At 42.8% G+C, this 16,997-nt stretch overlaps 2 protein-coding genes and 1 long non-coding RNA gene across 3 annotated transcripts; all 3 read right to left on the bottom strand.

Moving 5' to 3' along the window:
* Positions 1–83: 83 nt before the first annotated feature.
* LOC122351452 (GA-binding protein alpha chain-like) lies at positions 84–6,237 on the bottom strand. The gene is given in 11 exon segments (XM_043248531.1): positions 84–783; positions 875–975; positions 977–1,068; positions 1,717–1,845; positions 2,069–2,122; positions 2,227–2,421; positions 3,206–3,433; positions 3,775–3,859; positions 3,963–4,107; positions 4,234–4,330; positions 5,656–6,237. Coding segments are annotated over 10 exon segments (1,368 nt in total). The 5' UTR covers positions 4,311–4,330; positions 5,656–6,237; the 3' UTR covers positions 84–521.
* A 102-nt stretch (positions 6,238–6,339) lies between these two features.
* LOC122351293 lies at positions 6,340–7,365 on the bottom strand. The gene is made up of 2 exons (XR_006251728.1): positions 7,244–7,365; positions 6,340–7,138 (listed from the first exon to the last, which is right to left on the bottom strand). It is a non-coding gene; the product is annotated as an uncharacterized LOC122351293 (long non-coding RNA).
* A 28-nt stretch (positions 7,366–7,393) lies between these two features.
* Positions 7,394–11,286, bottom strand: LOC122351291 (junctional adhesion molecule 2A-like). Its single transcript, XM_043248254.1, has 7 exons — positions 11,133–11,286; positions 9,493–9,558; positions 9,282–9,392; positions 8,844–8,993; positions 8,503–8,690; positions 8,208–8,316; positions 7,394–7,582 (listed from the first exon to the last, which is right to left on the bottom strand). Exons 1-7 carry the CDS (start codon positions 11,176–11,178, stop codon positions 7,410–7,412), a joined length of 843 nt encoding a protein of 280 aa, XP_043104189.1. The 5' UTR covers positions 11,179–11,286; the 3' UTR covers positions 7,394–7,409.
* Between the last annotated feature and the right edge of the window lie 5,711 nt (positions 11,287–16,997).

Genomic DNA, 16,997 nt, shown 5'->3' with positions numbered 1-16,997 from the left:
GCTTGCTGCACAAAAGGAGATAAAAAAAAAAAACCAAAGGGTGTGTTTGACTACTGCTGCATTATGCAAGACTCGGGCAATTCAAAACCAACTGTCTCTTTATTGCCCTCTGGTGGACAGTAAAAAGTACCTCACCTTGAGGGAATCGGACACTCGAAAATAAAAAAGAAAAGATCCTTTACAAATGGAAAATATCAAAATACACTGCCCATGTGGCTATCAAAAACATAGAGTATATACAATGGAAATATAGCCGATGCTACCCTGCAGTCAGAGAACAAGCGTACAAAAACTGAAAGCTCATACGTGATCATCTATACTTTGTCTCTCACATCCACACATACACTCGCTCTCTAAGCATTTTAGGGACACGCAGACATACACACACACTCGTAACAAAAGCGCACATCTGCTTACAAACCCGCCGTTTCCCACCCTGCCCAAAGTCAAATGTTGAACCCGGATTCCTCCCATCTTAAACGCGTCTCCTGATTGGCTGGGAGTAACAAGCCACTCCCTCCTCAACTGTCTTTCTCTAAAGCTGCTGCGGCCAGGGTGACTGTGGTAACGGGCTGGCCTGTGGCGGTGGCCAGCGTGACTGTGTTGACGGGCTGGCCGAGGCCGTGCAGCTGCACCCGGGCCAGTTTCTTCTGTTCACACTCCGTCACCAGGCTGTTGAGCTCTGCAGCGCTGTATCCGATCAGAGTCCTCAGGTCGCACACAAATTTGTAGACAAAGCGCTTGCCCTGCACTTTGCTGATCATGTCTCCGTCGTAGTAGTACCTGTTTGGATGAGACCGGATTAATGGATAGAGTACTAGATACATCCCTCTAAAAGCACCTATGCTAAAGAAGGGAAATGATGCACTCGCACCTGAGAGCTCTGCTTAGCTTCTCATAGTTCATGGTGGGCTTGTTCTTGCGCTGGCCCCATTTCTGAGCTACCAGCTCAGGCTGATTGAGTTTGAACTCGCCTCCTCTCTCCGACCCAGGAAATGCAGTCCCGAGAGTCCTTATCCGTCAGCAGCTCCAGGAGAAACTGCCACAGCTGAATCTGACCATTGTTACCTTAGAGGACATACGGCACAAGCATTTATTACTGTTTTGCATACAAGATGATCATTCTTGTTTCACTTAGTATGTGGTTTTCGGCTCCCAATACATTCATGGGAACCACTACAGTATGTTAAATTTGAAAGACAAAAGAGGAAGATACTGTTCCACCATAGACCATACAATGAAAGACAGCATTAGATTGCATTAACATCCAACATCTCATTAATATGTAAACATTAAAACATATTCGGGTTAGTAGGAGCATTCTCAATGTATGCTCAACAAGGGTGCATTTATTTGAAGTACTGTAAAATATTACTATTTAAAATAAATGTGTTCTATTTTCTATCTTTCAGAAATTATTCTAATAATATTTTTTTTAATTATTTAATGTGCCACTCATTCTGTGATACATTTCTGTTTTTTAGGGGCATTTTTGGTCATTTTAATGTGCCCTTCCTTAAAAATATTTACTTAAAAATATAATTATTATTATTGAAATCATCATCATCCATATTACGAGACATTATCTAATATATTGCAAATAATTAAATGTATTATTAAAAACTACATTTACACCACTTACATGCATTTACTTCAAATAAACATGATAGTATTGATGAAGCAGAGCTCGTACACCAAATGGTTATTTCTGTGTACCTGTGCGGTTGCCAGGGGAGCTGCGCTCCTCTCCTGAGATTCGGGGGGCTCGGGGTGTTTTGTTGTGCTTCATCACCTTAATGGCTGTGGGTGTGGCCTGCTGCACAGGGGCAGGAATGATCTGCACAGCTGGAGAATATCAAGAAACTGTGTTACCCAGAAGACCAACACATGCTCCTTTCATCGAAAAGCTTAAGCGTTGCCTAGAGACACAAACTGCCCTTTAAGCAAGTCATGTGCAGGTTACACAAAAGTGTTATTCAAGAAGGTACTCAAAAGGTGCTTTTGTTGATAAAAATGGAGCAGAAGCAACTGCAAGATCAGACAAGATTCTGGATCTACTGATACTCACGTTGATCAATGGTGACTGTTGCTTCCTGACCCTGATCCTGACTGGCAAGTACATCTGCACAGAGAATTAAAGTGATTGTAAACAAGCTAAAGATATTGCGATAGAAAAAGTTTTGTGGGTGAACACACGCCACTCTATCTTTCCTTTGCAAAACTTACACTTGCGTAAAAGCTCCAAGTGGCTCCACAGGATTTCTCCGCTGGGCACTCTTTGAAGAAACTCCTCCTGACTAAAACCACAGAGCTGGCGACCGGGAATGTGTATGCCACCCACCTCCATCTCCTCAATGCCGAACTCTTTCATAACCCAAACTGCCCAGTGGATCACCTGATCTGCTGTCCACTGCACCGGGTCTGACAGACAGACGTAAAGTTCATTAAATTATATTGCTACTGACGAGGGAAATAAAAAAGCACATATCTGACAATGAAAATCTATTGCAGCATTTTGCGAATTTAATATTTTAAATAGAATAATACAAAGTGTGGTACATGTTCATTTCTTAACCAAAATAAAAAAAATCTGACTTCTTTGCAGATGTGAAGTGGATGCGAGGTGTAACAAAAAAAACAAATTGTGATTTTGTTTACAGTTATTGTCATTTCAGGATTCACGATGAAGAAATGCTTACACTACTGTGCAAAAGTTTACAGTACGTAAAATTTTCATAAGAAATTCAGACACATTAAATTAAGGTGACAGTAAAGACATCCACAATGTAACAAAAGATTTCTATTCTATATAAATGCTGTTCTTTTGAACCTTCTAGTGAGCAAAAAATCCCCAAAATAAAATAATAAAAATAAAATTCTCATGGATTCCAAAACTTTTAACAATTTTTTTTTCTTAAACACCAAATGAGAATACTAGAATGGTTTATAACTGAAGTAATGATACTGAAAATTCAGCTTTGCCATCACAAGAATAAACTACATGTAATAACATTGAAATTAGTCATTCTTAATAATATTTCAACAGTATTGCTCTTAACTGTATTGTTTAAATGCAGATACATGTGTAAATATTTATTTGTGATAATATAGAACTCTCATCCTATGTTCCTATGCTCTTCTAAAAAAATCCATTAAATATTAAAGATTTAACTCTGAAACGTGTTGATATCAATGGAGCACTCACCATAGGGAATGTTCAGTCGAACCTGCTCCTTGCGGTACCCTTCCAGTGCAGCCGCCCAGCGTGTCACCTGCTCTGAAGTCTCATCAGGAATGGAGCCTCGCTCCACCGCAATCACATGTCCATCCTCCACCAGATGAGCTTCCTCGCCAGCAGCTGCGTCTGGATCAATCACCACCTCCACGGTCTCCACTGGCTTCACAATCTCCAAAATATTCAATTTCTCTTCACCTAAAACGGACATCACTGTCTCATCATTGCTGTAAAATATTAACGTATCACTGGAGATTCATCTTATTAAATACTTCATATAAAGTATGAAAAATACTTCATATTTTTGCCATCCCTAATTCGTTTTATATGATTCTTCCTTGGTGTGATTATATTTTGAAAGTGCAAATACTCATGTAGTCTCTCAATATCCATCAGCTCATAAAAGCTGCGTGCATAATTACAAAAGCATGTCATCCCACATGACACGTCAGCTACCCAAATATCTTAATTTGTCTGAAGGGCATGTTGACAAGTCAAGATTTGTCCAACAGAAATATGAGATCACTGTAAACTGTTACCCTGTTTTGTGACAATCTGCACGCTGAGCTGTACTGTGCCATCTGTCTTCACTCCTTGATCGAACAGGCTGTGATCAGGATGCAACTGAATGGAGGAACGGAACAGAGACAGGAAATCAAGAGCTTATCCCATGAATAAGAATAATGAGTGCACTCAAATAAGATTACATTAATAGAGAAATACATACTAGGATGTCCTGCAGACAAATGTCATATCCATCCAGCGGGACCTGAAGACGAGGCTCCAGTAACTTCTTCAGGTTACCGATCGGCTCATTGATGTCAATATCCTGGGTAATCAATTCAGCTGCTGTGATGGTTTGCTCCTCAATCCTGACATTTGGTCACATGAAAGATCATGTCATACGCACAAGATACACGTTGCTCAATGAGATGATTCCTCTAAGCACATCAAACAGAGAAGGGAAAAAGGAAGAGAAATACAGCGAGCGCACTTACCCTTCCTCTAGACACTCCTGTTTCTCCCGACCATCAATCTCAATTTCAATCATCTCCTCTGTCTCACTTTTAGACATCCCTTCAACTCCTTGTCCAACTACAAAGTGAATAAATTTATATATATATATATATATATATATATATAGTTTGTACTTGTTAGTTCACACTGCATTGGCATTTGATTTGTAAAATGTATTAGTAAATGCTGAACAGTAACTAAAATTAATAAATGCTGCAGTAGTATTGTTCAGTGTTAGTTCGTGGTAACAAAAACTGCCTTATCGCAAAGTGTTACCCAATTATATACTTCAAAATAAAATAAAAAAAATCTTATTTTATATTACGTTTAACATTTTCATAAAAACAAAGTCATCCAAAACATATTATATGCTGCAAAGTCACAAAATTTTCAGATTAACGCACTCTTGCGGTCTAAGAAGTCTCTGAAGTCCAATAAACTCTCACGCAACACCGAGGCTTTTCTTGAGTACAGGCCCACCGTGGCATTTTCCCCGCATTAGCACGCTTATTTAACACAAGAGACGTATTATTCAATAAAAATGCCCTCCATTTGATCAACCCATTTATTATTTTCGTGTGTGGATTTGAACGCAATATTTTATTAATATAATTTCCACCGGCGACTGGGTGGGAAGACGCGCGAATCGATACAAACGCAGTTGCCATGTTGGAATGCTTTTGGTTTCGTAATATTAGCGCAAATTTGCGCGTAAAAGACGACTTTTTAAAACTTCTGAAACTTTCAGGGGTAGCTACACATCAAGACTTTTGATTCTGGAAAGTTAAAACGGAAATGGAAGAAACGGAAACAAAACAAGAGAAGGGCAGATGTAAAAGCAGCCGGAAATCCTGGCCGAAGTCACGGCGGCTGACAGACTTCCGAAAACAGCCGTGCGCCCGAAGAAACGGACGGAAACATCACGGTGTTTAATTATGCGCTTCGTGCGGAATATAATGTCTACGGCAGGTACAGTCACGGATGGAATATGTATGTATACCTGGCCTCTTTGTTAGCTGCTTAGCTTATGCTGACGAAAGACAGAGAGACACGCCTGGTTGAACTGAATATCTGCTCGCGCTGACAGCTTGCGCTAACTTTTACGAAAAGTCGCGCTTTGTTTTATACGACGGAACTATAAACGTCGACAACATGTGTCGTCGGAAACTGATATATTTTAAATTACCCAGAATAAAGTTTACCTACTGCTTGTCGGACGTGAGAGGGCTGGCTTACAGTCAGTTCTGTTAGCACTCCAGCTAGCTCAGTTTCCCCTTAGGATGCTAACAGTTAGCTGGCGCAGAAAGCGGGAAAACTGACTCGCTTATAACCTCACACATTTGCAACATTCTCATTTTCGTCCTCGTTTATCTCAGATTAATTAGTGTTGCGGTCCAACGTACCTCTTTATCCCGGTCAGTAAGTGCTGTGTTGGAGTTTTTTCGCACTAAAGATGGGAGTCAGAGGCTATAGTTTTGTGTGTGCTAATAAGTTGAGTGAATGTTCATGCTGGTTTTTGGTCAACATTGCAATGGGGGCGGGGATGAGCAGGAGGCCTCGCTGCCCACTGACAGCAACATACTCCCCATTCTGTGTGGTTATTAACTATACATTATAATATATAAAGGTATTTATTTGATTATTTGTGCAAAATAATAGCTAGCAGCAGATAACGGTGTTGTCTTGAACTGTTCGTAAGTGTGAAAATCGACGCATTGTACCGTTTTATTAGATACTATGTAAATATGTTTTCCTCTTAAGTGTATATATCTTTTCATTTTTTTAATTTTCATGTTTTGTTTGTTTTTTACATGATTGTTTATATGCGTATTTATGCCTCCCTGCGCTCATGGAAACCACAAAAAATGTGTTTGTGCACAATTATTGAAGAGTAATTTCAATTTTTCAAGTTATTTCACATTTAAAGAAATGTCTTACTGTTCTGGATGTGACCATTGACTGTATTGAAGCCAGTTAATAAATAAATGGACTATAAATATCAAACTGATTGGTGCATTATTTAACTTGAGTTTATGCTACAGTCATTCAATCTGTGTTTTAAAAAAAAAGGAATCGGTTTTGCAATGGATTGTGGATTTTGCATTTATTTTATTTTACATATCAATTAATGTAACAAAAGACCAAAACATTTATCTTTTAAACACTTCTGGTTGATTTGAGCCACATATGAACTAAACCAAATAGTTAAATATGCTCGGACGTTGTAAAAGGATTGGTCTGCACAAAAAAAATATATTTTCATAAATGTCATAGAACATCAAATGATTTTGGGTGAACTATTCCTTTAAAAAAAACTAAATTAGACAACAGATGAGGTTTCTGAATGAAACGCGTAGAAACAGGTCAAGCTTGTGATTCATTTCTGCTAAACACTGATTGTATGATGACTAAAGGACATTCTGAGAGACGTCTAGAGACAAGTCGACCTTGTTTCCACTGAAATCAAGTGGACCATCACATCTGTAGTTGGGCCTCAATGCTCAGTGGCTTGATGACTGAAAAATAATAAAATGAAATAGTGCAACATTTACGGTCTCTACTCTAATTTGTGAGAAGTCAAACAGATCCGAGACAATTAGAATACTACACGGTATTAAAAATAAATTTGAAAAGCTTTTTACAGTAGTATAAAAGAAACATGAACCATAATGTGGGTCTGTTGTGGATGGACCTCAACACCAGGGGGCGTATTTTTCCTCTGATAGACCTTTAGAGCAAATCATAGACATATACAAGTGCACGTAATGTAAGATATGGTTCTCCAGTCTTTGAGGTCACTTAAATGCACTTCTTTTAGCACAGTGCTATCCAGTATGTGCACTCTCTTCACAACACAAAGGACTGTGTATGTTTGTAGCATCTTGGCTGAGGAGAGAGATGAAGACTAGTCAGTATTATAAAGACAAAGCTACAATACCATTACTGTAATGTTTGACTACTGAGTTATCAAAAGGAAAATTAAAAACTTACATCTGGAGGGATATAGTTGGTCTTTGTCCTGCTGAAAAGTGAAAAGAAAGAACTGTTTTGTTCTGAATGGTCCGTTACATATCATTCTTACAGTTCAGAATGCATTAAGACGTACCTTTGTTTTTAGCCTCTCTTTTATTCTCTGTTGGTAAATTTGAGATTAATGTTAGCGTTCAAAGTTAAATAGCCTCTTTAGGTTGTGTTTGACTAAATGGTACTCACTGCAGCAGCAACGACAGCACCCTCTTCTGCAGCACAGACAGATGGCAACACAGCATGAGAGGAGGAACAGGAACGCTCCCACCTCTATGGCTATAACTATTGTCATGTTCAGCTCAACTGCAACAGAGCAAGTCGAACAAATATTCATTTACACTCTGTCCGGTTATTATGTCAGTCAAGGGTGTTGAGGCAAACCTGATCTGGTTTTCCACCATCGCTCCAGCCTTTTGACTTAAACCTCATGTTTTGTTTGGCATCCAAGCAACTATGACTAATGTGCTTTTGCTGTGGTCAAAATGACCCCATAAAAAACAGAATTACTAGAATACCGTTCAAAGTTTTGAAGTCGATACATGGCGTTGACAGAATAAATGTAATATTGGGAAGTATAAATTAAAATGGTGTCGACATATTTTAGTTTTTAATCAATGTTGAAAGCAGCTGTGCTGTGATAAAAAAAAAAAAGAATTCTGAATAAAAGTATTAATTTCTTTACTTAAAAAATCTAACCGAGAGGCAAGTTACAAATGTTTGAAAAGCACAAGTCTACTTTGTGGTAAAACAAGAACCTATAAGGAAATATAATTTTCATTTTTAACTCAGTATAGTCAAACTCAACAAGTGTTTTTCAGATACAGTACCTTTTTAAAGTGCATTTTCATGCTATAATCAACTCTTGTTACAGTATTTTAAATTATTAAGTAAAACTGATTCCTTATGATTCGGGCTCTTTAAAACTTACATTCAGTTATCTTCATATGCTGTCCTGCACAACTTTTGGGTGCTCCCACGCCATTCGAGGCCTCGCATCGATACTGACCCTCATCAGATTTTGACACCGCCTTGAACTTCTGTTCAGAAGCAAAGAAAAGGAAACACTCTATGAATCATAATTGCATGTAATAAATGCATCAAAGCCAAACAAACTTAAGCAGCATTTCTTAGCTGTTAGGGAAAAGGCTAAAATGTATAACTAATTCGAATGAAAATAAAGGTTTATCGGTGTGGATAAAAAGGAATCATAGCACCACACTAACCAGAGTCCCAGTTTTGGGGTCCAGGGTGTAGTTGATTTCATGGAGAGTGGCAGCGTGAAGCGGTTTGTTGTCTTTGTACCAGCTGTAGGTGGCAGCAGGAACACTCAGTTTGTCTTTACAGCGGAGCTCTGCAGAAAATCCTCTCATGACTGTTTCTGGGACCTCACATGATGGCGCATGCGGTGGCACTGTCCGTGCAAGACAGAGTTGCATTACGTGATCGCACAAGCTCACTGACAGGCTTAAGATTAAGAGTTAGGCATATTGTCGGCGCAAGCGCACATGTAAACAATGAAAGTTAAATTTCAAGAATGAATCATTAGGAAGATTTTCATTCCCACCAAGCACATTGAGGATTACAGTGACCTCCCCCAGCTTGATTTTGTCCTGACGGGCTGTGACTTCGCAATGATACACTCCTGAGTCTTTCTGTGTAACACCACGGAGGGTCATTGTCGCTCCGTCGATGGATGCACGGCCCTTAAATGAACCTGCGATGATGAGTCAGAATGTTTTAGAGAAAGATATATGTGATGAAAGTACAAAACTAAAATTCACTGAAAAATGGAAAGCAATCAAATAATAGCCATATAAATCATCTCAAATAGAATGTTCGTATAAGTGGCTATGCCTTATACACAATGGATTTTTTCTGACCTCCAATTTTTGCCAAAATTTCACTCATTTTCACTCATTTAAATGACACACTTCCTCTTTAAAAAGCAGTATACATATGTGAAGATGAGGTACATGGTTGCAATAAATATGGAAATGTCTACCTGTAAAATCCCCATCAAAATAAACATATGAAACATCTTTGCCTCTTTTCTTCCATTCAACTCGTGGGTTGGTTTCTTTCTCTGTCCTGAACTCACAGGACAGGACAGCATCTTTCCAAGAGAACAGACGAAAGCATCCAATCAATACGATCTGAAAGCTTTTGTATAACTGAACACATCCAGCCGATTATCCGAAGACCGATGAACTTACTTGTGTTTTCGTGTACCTCCACTTTGGCTTTGCTTGTCGTCACAGTAACAGGATCTGAGCTGGGAACTGGAGAAGAGGAAGACACGAATTAACGCTTGAAAGCTGTAACACACTATAAAAATTCATTATCTGCAGACAAACAGATTATGGGGAAATCATCATGTTTGCCCCGCAATGTTTTTGATAATAACAAACTGAAATTCGGACACATAGGTCGTTGGTATAAGCTTAATATAACCCACAATATTTAGGTAAATATACAGTAAACAGATTTGAGTTTTTCCTCAAATGTGAAACCTCACTAACGTTAAGCTCCCGCTCCGGTGGTGGTGCCAGGAACAGGGATGTGTAGGAATTTAAAGCAATGGATGGATGTTCTCACACAGTCTGTCTGTGTTTAGTGGGGGGTGGCAGTCCAAACTAACCCTGATAACCTCCTCGCTCTCTGAAAAACATGCACTTCTGGGGAAAGCGAGCGAAAACACTTTTCCTTTATCTGTATACGTCATTCTCTGGAGAAGCTGACAGTAGAAAACAACTGAGCGTTATATGAGAATAGAGAGAAAAGGTCTGCAGAGGGTCTTTTTACAGAGAGATACAAAGACCTACTATGCTGCTGTAACTTAAAACCTCTTCAGCTGGAAGAGGGACTGGAGTTAAAATCACAGCCCACCCCACGAGGTATTTAACAACCCTAACTAGAACTTAGTGGCCTGAAACATTGAAGTTATCGAATTAAAACCAATCAATTTGGTCAAAGCTATAGTTTTGTAATATTCAGGTAAAAATGACACGTTACGTTATCTGCAAAACATTGTTTAGTTTATAGAAATTTAGATATGTACACCCAGTCTATAGATCTACATTTCTATAAACTAAACAATGTTCAAGAAGGATCAGGATCAAGAATTTCTCATGGTATGTTGGGTAAATGTAATCTCTTTATGATAAAGACCAATACACAAGGAGTCAGTCAAGGGGCATCGGTGTCATGAAAGGGTTCCTGCCACATCAGAGTGAAGTTCAGATCTGGACAACTTCTTCACAGGCTTTATCACCCTCATGATCTCAAGTGTTCAAATGCGGTTTCAGAAGTTTGTGTAAGCAAAGTGTTTTACAAGACCCCCACCCACCCTATCCAGACTCTCAAAGCATCCATCTTTCTTTGAAAAAAAACACACACACACACACACACACACACACACACAGAGAGAGAGAGAGAGAGAGAGAGAGAGAGAGAGAGAGAGAGAGAGAGAGAGAGAGAGTAATTTGAACCAAATCAAAGCTGGTAGTGTGAGAAACCAATAAAATAAAACAAAACATGTAATTAAAATGTTAAAATTATTATTAATTATTATAGTTACATACAGTTATAACAACCTTTGAACACTGTGCTATTTTTATGTTAGCAGCACGTAAACACTTGAATATAATTAAAATAATATTAAATAAAAAATATAATTCTTAACAGATAGGCCTAAATGTACATTCAAATTATCCATCAAAGTTATGAACTGTGTTTTCCAACTCACCCCTCAGAATCCTCAAATCAAGAAAAAAAAGTAATTTTTTTTCTTTTAAGATGTCCAGAACACAGACAACATGAACAATAATGAGACATGCGATCTTCATACACTTACAGTAGAGCAGCATGAGAAGAGCGGGGAAGGTAAGCGTTGTGCTCATCTTCAGATTGTCCTGCTGCTACAGGAGCGCGTGGAGAGTCTGAGGCGCTTCTTGCTCTTCGAATAGTATTCTTCAAGATAGCATTGCGCGCTCTCGTCAGAACGCTGCGCGAGCACGGCGCAGATACTCTGAGACGTGTCGATAATTTGCTTATTAACGACGTGTGCATTTCCTTAAAATAAGACATACCGCGTCTTCACACGTCTTCTACAGGTCATCCAATAATCTTTTTGATATGCACTGTACAAATATTTGTCTATATTATTAGCTTGCGAACCAAAGGTGTTGTTTTTATTCAAATGAAAAAAACAACAGATTTTTAGCGCGAGGTTGTAGAATACTTTAATCTGATTGGTTGACGGACGTGCAGGGAATTTGTGGATGGCACCAAGTATTTCCAACCACTTAAAATATCTGTTCTGACTGTTTACCTGCTCCACTTGAGAGTACAACTCTCATAGTCATCATAGTCTCATTTAATGTTAGAGGGTTAAGAAACCTTACCAAAGGTATAGGCTACAGCTATTTTTAATTTTTGATCTTAATTTGTTTAATTCAGATTACCTAATGGACGGTATTTTTGTCTTTTACTTGAATTTTAGACATGTTGTTTGTTGTTATTAATCTTCAGCAATCTTCAGGGGGTGGGTGAGGGTTATTGACAATACTAATATAGATAGATGGCCCCCGAAATCTTCTAACTCTAATTACTAAGATACAAAAACAACGCAAAAGAAGAAAATAATTGTGGCGGTGTCACATCTCTGGACTCTGTGTTTATGTTTTTGTTTCATGCCATGTGCTCCCTGTGCCCTGCCTTCCCTCTGTGTTAATTATGTTATTGTCATCAGCTGTGTCTTGTCAATTACCCTGTGTATTTAAGTCCTGTGTTTTGAGTTCTGTTTGTCCGAGCGTCGAGGTCCTTACCTAATGTCTTTACCTGTGTTTATCCTGCCTGCCTGTTCGACCTGCCTGTCTGTATATCCTTTATTTTGCCATTTTGGAATTAAACCCTTTTATTTTCATTTAATCTCGTTGTGTGCTCTCGTGCTTACCACACAACCGTGACAGAACGCTCGGACCTACAAAGTGTAAATAGCGGCGTATTTTCCCCCTTATTTTTTCTTGTTATGTTTGCCCAGTTTAAAGATCCAAACTTCCTCATCCGCCTGCTGGAGCAGGGGGATTGCTCTCTCGAGGACTATACAGAACTATTCCTCGAACTGGCCAACGACTCCCGCTACCCGGACTGCTCTCTGCTCGAAATCTATTTCCGCGGACTTAACACCTCCAGCCAAGCGCAGCTGTCCGGGAGCGGTCCTCGAGAGAGCCTCGCCGCATACGTCGAGTGGGTGCTGGTGTCCTGCAAATCAACCATGATGGTTGCGCCTGAGGACAACGACACCAGCCCCACTCCAGATCCAGAGCCTAGCTCAGCCCTTCACCGCATGGTCGAGCCCCAGCCTGAGCCCACCGCTGACACGGGGGCGGAGTCGAGCGCGACCACGGACCCATCGCCAGAGAGAGCGACAGAGCCGTGGAGCGTAACAGGACCCGAGCCGTATACGTCAGACCAGGTGCGCGAGCCAGCAACGGAGCTCCCCGCGGTGGAGACAGCCGACAGCGATGAGAGCGCGGAGTGGAGCTCCGCCTACTGCACATCGGCTGAGGATGAGCTGATCATCCACCTGGGGCTGCTGGATCTGCAAAGGGAGCTGGATGATGTAGACTTGGACTTAGACTGGGCACCTCCCCTGTATCCTGAGTTCCTGTTCCCGTTCAGCTACCCCGTTAGCCCGCTGGTTCCGCCCAGCCGTCCCGTTAGCCCGCTGGTTCCGCCCAGCCGTCCCGTTAGCCCGCTGGTTCCGCCCAGCCGTCCCGTTAGCCCGCTGGTTCCGCCCAGCCGTCCCGTTAGCCCGCTGGTTCCGCCCAGCCGTCCCGTTAGCCCGCTGGTTCCGCCCAGCCGTCCCGTTAGCCCGCTGGTTCCGCCCCAGCCGTCCCTGTTAGCCCGCTGGTTCCGCCCAGCCGTCCCGTTAGCCCGCTGGTTCCGCCCAGCCGTCCCGTTCCAGTGCCCGCGCCACGTGCGCGCCTGTCCCGTTCCAGTGCCCGCGCCACGTGCGCTCTGTCCCGTTCCAGTGCCCGCGCGCGCGTGCGCTCTGTCCTGTTCCAGTGCCGCGCCACGTGCGCTCTGTCCCCTTTCCAGTGCCCGCGCCACGTGCGCTCTGTCCCGTTCCAGTGCCCGCGCCCACGTGGCGCTCTGTCCTGCTCCAGTGCCCGCGCCACGTGCGCCTGTCCTGCTTCCAGTGCCCGCGCCACGCGTCGCGCTCTGTCCCGTTCCAGTGCCCGCGCCACGTGCGCTCTGTCCCGTTCCAGTGCCCGCGCCACGTGCGCTCTGTCCCGTTCCAGTGCCCGCGCCACGTGCGCTCTGTCCCGTTCCAGTGCCCGCGCCACGTGCGCTCTGTCCTGTTCAGTGCCCGCGCCACGTGCGCTCTGTCTCTGTTCAGTGCCCGCGCCACGTGCGCTCTGTCCTGTTCCAGTGCCCGCGCCACGCGCGCTCTGTCCCGTTCCAGTGCCCGCGCCCGCGGCGCTCTGTCCCGTTCCAGTGCCCGCGCCACGTGCGCTCTGTCCCGTTCCAGTGCCCGCGCCGCGTGCGTCTGTCTGCGTTCCAGTGCCCGCGCCACGCGTGCGCTCTGTCCTGTTCCAGTGCCCGCGCCACGCGGCGCTCTGTCCTGTTCAGTGCCCGCGCCACGCGCGCGCTCCGTCCCGTTCCAGTGCCCGCGCCACGTGGCGCTCCGTCCACGTTCCTGTGCCCGCGCCCGTGCGCTCCTCCAGTGCCGCCTCAGTTTTCCCACCCTCCCACCCATGCCACACCACGTCGATGGATCCCAGCAGCCCCTGCGCTCATCCTCAGCAAACCATCTGGAGCTCGCCACGGGTCTGCCGGTCTCCATCGCCATCGAGGTTGGAGGATCCTCGCCTCACCGCCCTGCCTCCGAGACCCAGACTCCTCCTCGGCTCGTGACCCGTCGGCTCCCCTGGGCTCCTAGCTCCCTCCTCTACACCGTGGTCCGTCAGTCCACCAGCTCCACCAGGCTCCATCGCCCCTCCGGCTCCGCCTTGGTCTGTCGTCGACCATCCGTCGCCTCGGGATTCCTCTCCGCGGCCGCCTCGTCCCTCCATCCCACCGGCTCTGTCAGGCTCCTCCTTCCTCCGGCTTCACCTCAGTCCTCAGTCGCTCTGGCTCCGCCGCGTCCTTCCGTCCCCGTCTCGTGTCAGTCGCCGAAGCCTGCGGCGTCGCCTTGGACCTCCAGCGCCTCGACGTCACCCTGGCTCTTCGGCTCTCCGTCTCCACCTCTGTCTCCTCCTCCACCTGCTCCGCCGCCGTCGGTCGGCCCCATGGAGTCGATGGCTGCTCCTCTTCCATGGCTCCTCCCTCCGTCGGCTCCACCTGGGACCACCATAGCTGGGCTCTGGATCTCCTCCTGCTCCGGACTCCTCCTGTCTCCTTCCTGGCTCCTCCCTCCATCTACTCCTCCTTGGACCCTTCTGCCTTCTGCCTGCCCCATCCTGGCGATCCGTCCTCCTCCCAAGACCCGGTATCCCCAAATCCTAGTCATTTTGGTTTTGTTTGTTTTCATTTGATGTTACCCTTTAGGTGCGAGGACGCACCTTCCGGGAGGGGGGGGTAATGTCACATCTCTGGACTCTGTGTTTGTTTTTGTTTCATGCCATGTGCTCCCTGTGCCCTGCCTTCCCTCTGTGTTAATTATGTTATTGTCATCAGCTGTGTCTTGTCAATTACCCTGTGTATTTAAGTCCTGTGTTTTGAGTTCTGTTTGTCCGAGCGTCGAGGTCCTTACCTAATGTCTTTACCTGTGTTTATCCTGCCTGCCTGTTCGACCTGCCTGTCTGTATATCCTTTATTTTGCCATTTTGGAATTAAACCCTTTTATTTTCATTTAATCTCGTTGTGTGCTCTCGTGCTTACCACACAACCGTGACAGGCGGCAATTGGGAGCTCACTATGAAATTATGCAAACATTTTAGTTAATTTAGAAAATCCTATGAGAATAAAGTTACTTTTAAAACTGCTAATCTTATTTGTAAAAGTAATAATGTAAAACAAACTGTTAGCATATGCACTGCAAAGCATTCTGATGAGATGAAATGGGCAATGCAAAACACAGTTCATACATTTCATTATTTGAATGTATATTTTAGCTGGTAAACAATTAAATAGCTATCACAATGCTATATTAACCAAACTAAATGAATCAGCTGTGGTGTATAACAATGTATACTTTATTATTATTCTTTTTGTAAACAATGCAATGCAAATGTAATAAAACAGTGGTTGATCACCCTAGTGAATTAATATTTTAAAATAATTTACACTTTTATCATAAAAGTTATTGTATAGCAGGTTAATTTAAAGCTGTGGCTGTCTATAGTGGACAGGAACAAATGAACGGTTTGAGTCATCATACGTCACTGATCGTCAGATTATCTGAAAACGGACAAAGGTTTGACAAAAAGGATAAAAGCATCTCTATAAAAGAAGAACAAAGGTGAAAGAGTTGAAGGATTATATTATATTGTAGATTTTACTGACAGACTTTTGTTCATTTTTGTTCAGTAGCAACACTTACACCACGTCTCTACACACTTGTCCTGCCCACCAAGATTATTGGGTTCTCCTTTAGCCCAGCTGTTATAACTCCACCACGTTCCAGACCTTTTTTGCCTGTCAAAACATGAAAGCGACTTAATAGAGGGACAGATATGGTGGAGAATGAATGAACTGTGTGAAAAAGAGAAGCACTGCAAGCAAATGAACATACAAGAAGGATTCTCCGTCCTCCAAGCCACGCACGAGTTCGGCCGTCATCTCCATCCATTAGCTTCCCTGTTTCACCAAGAATGTAGCTGCTTTTCACAGAGGCCAGGTGACCTTAATAGCAGATGGAGTTACAGTGGAACTAAAGGAAAACAGTTGTTATAAAGTAAAAATAAAAGAGAAATATAGTCAGTCATTATGGGCCTTGTTGTTAATAAATACGTCTTGGTTAACCAGTAATTAGTATTAGTATTATTACAGTTAAAACATATTTTAAAGATAACAAGATAACAAAATAAAGGCTGATTACTGGATTGTGTATTTTATAGTATAAATACCACTTTCTAAAAAACATCAATTAAGACATATGTTGCTTCACATTTCATTTGGTTGCCAGAACCATATTACACTAAATAAACATGATCATAAATGACATCAGTATCTCAGCCTGATAGGCATCAATGTTTTTTTTCTGAAGTACTGGAAACATTTGCCCTGTAGGAAACCGGTCCACAAGACCACCGCCCTGTGGACATATCATCACACTACAGTCATCATTCCATATCTTACATTACACATCACATCTGCTTGATAAAGGCAGCTGGTCATAATGATCCTAAACACTGCAGTATTCAGTGCATTAGGTGGTAAAACTAACATCATCTGAAGGAGGCTTAATAATACGTGGCCTTCCAGGGTCCATTTTTGTATTTGTGCAGTTTTCATCAGTTTTATTAGTTTCAGACTAATTCTTCTACAGCTTCCTCAACAGGTACAATGTTTCTGTTCGTCTGAATGGCAGCTATTTCTGGATCGGTCTTTAGTTCTGTCTCTGGCGTCTCTTCAGGCATCTCTTGTGTCTCTTCAGGTAATCTTTGCTCCCCTTCTGGCTCCAGCAGCACTGAATCTGCAACAGCTTTATCCTGCACCAGAGGGCCTGCTTCTGCTTCTGTGCGCTCTACTGTCAGTTCTTTCTCAACCA

This window comes from Puntigrus tetrazona, chromosome 9 (genome assembly GCF_018831695.1).
Source record: "Puntigrus tetrazona isolate hp1 chromosome 9, ASM1883169v1, whole genome shotgun sequence".
Taxonomy (NCBI): Eukaryota; Metazoa; Chordata; class Actinopteri; order Cypriniformes; family Cyprinidae; genus Puntigrus; species Puntigrus tetrazona.
The sequence above is the reverse complement of the archived record's forward strand: the minus strand, read 5'-3'. Positions and strand labels throughout refer to the sequence as shown.

What these genes read in the sequence shown, in the direction of transcription:
- LOC122351291 (XM_043248254.1), bottom strand. Translation starts at nt 11,178, where the DNA reads ATGAGCACAACGCTTACCTTCCCCGCTCTTCTCATGCTGCTCTACT. An exon ending in TCTTCTCATGCTGCTCTACT is followed by an intron (nt 9,559 to 11,132) that starts GTAAGTGTATGA and finishes CCTCTTCTCCAG; the next exon opens with TTCCCAGCTCAGATCCTGTT. An exon ending in TTTTGATGGGGATTTTACAG is followed by an intron (nt 8,994 to 9,281) that starts GTAGACATTTCC and finishes TCATCATCGCAG; the next exon opens with GTTCATTTAAGGGCCGTGCA.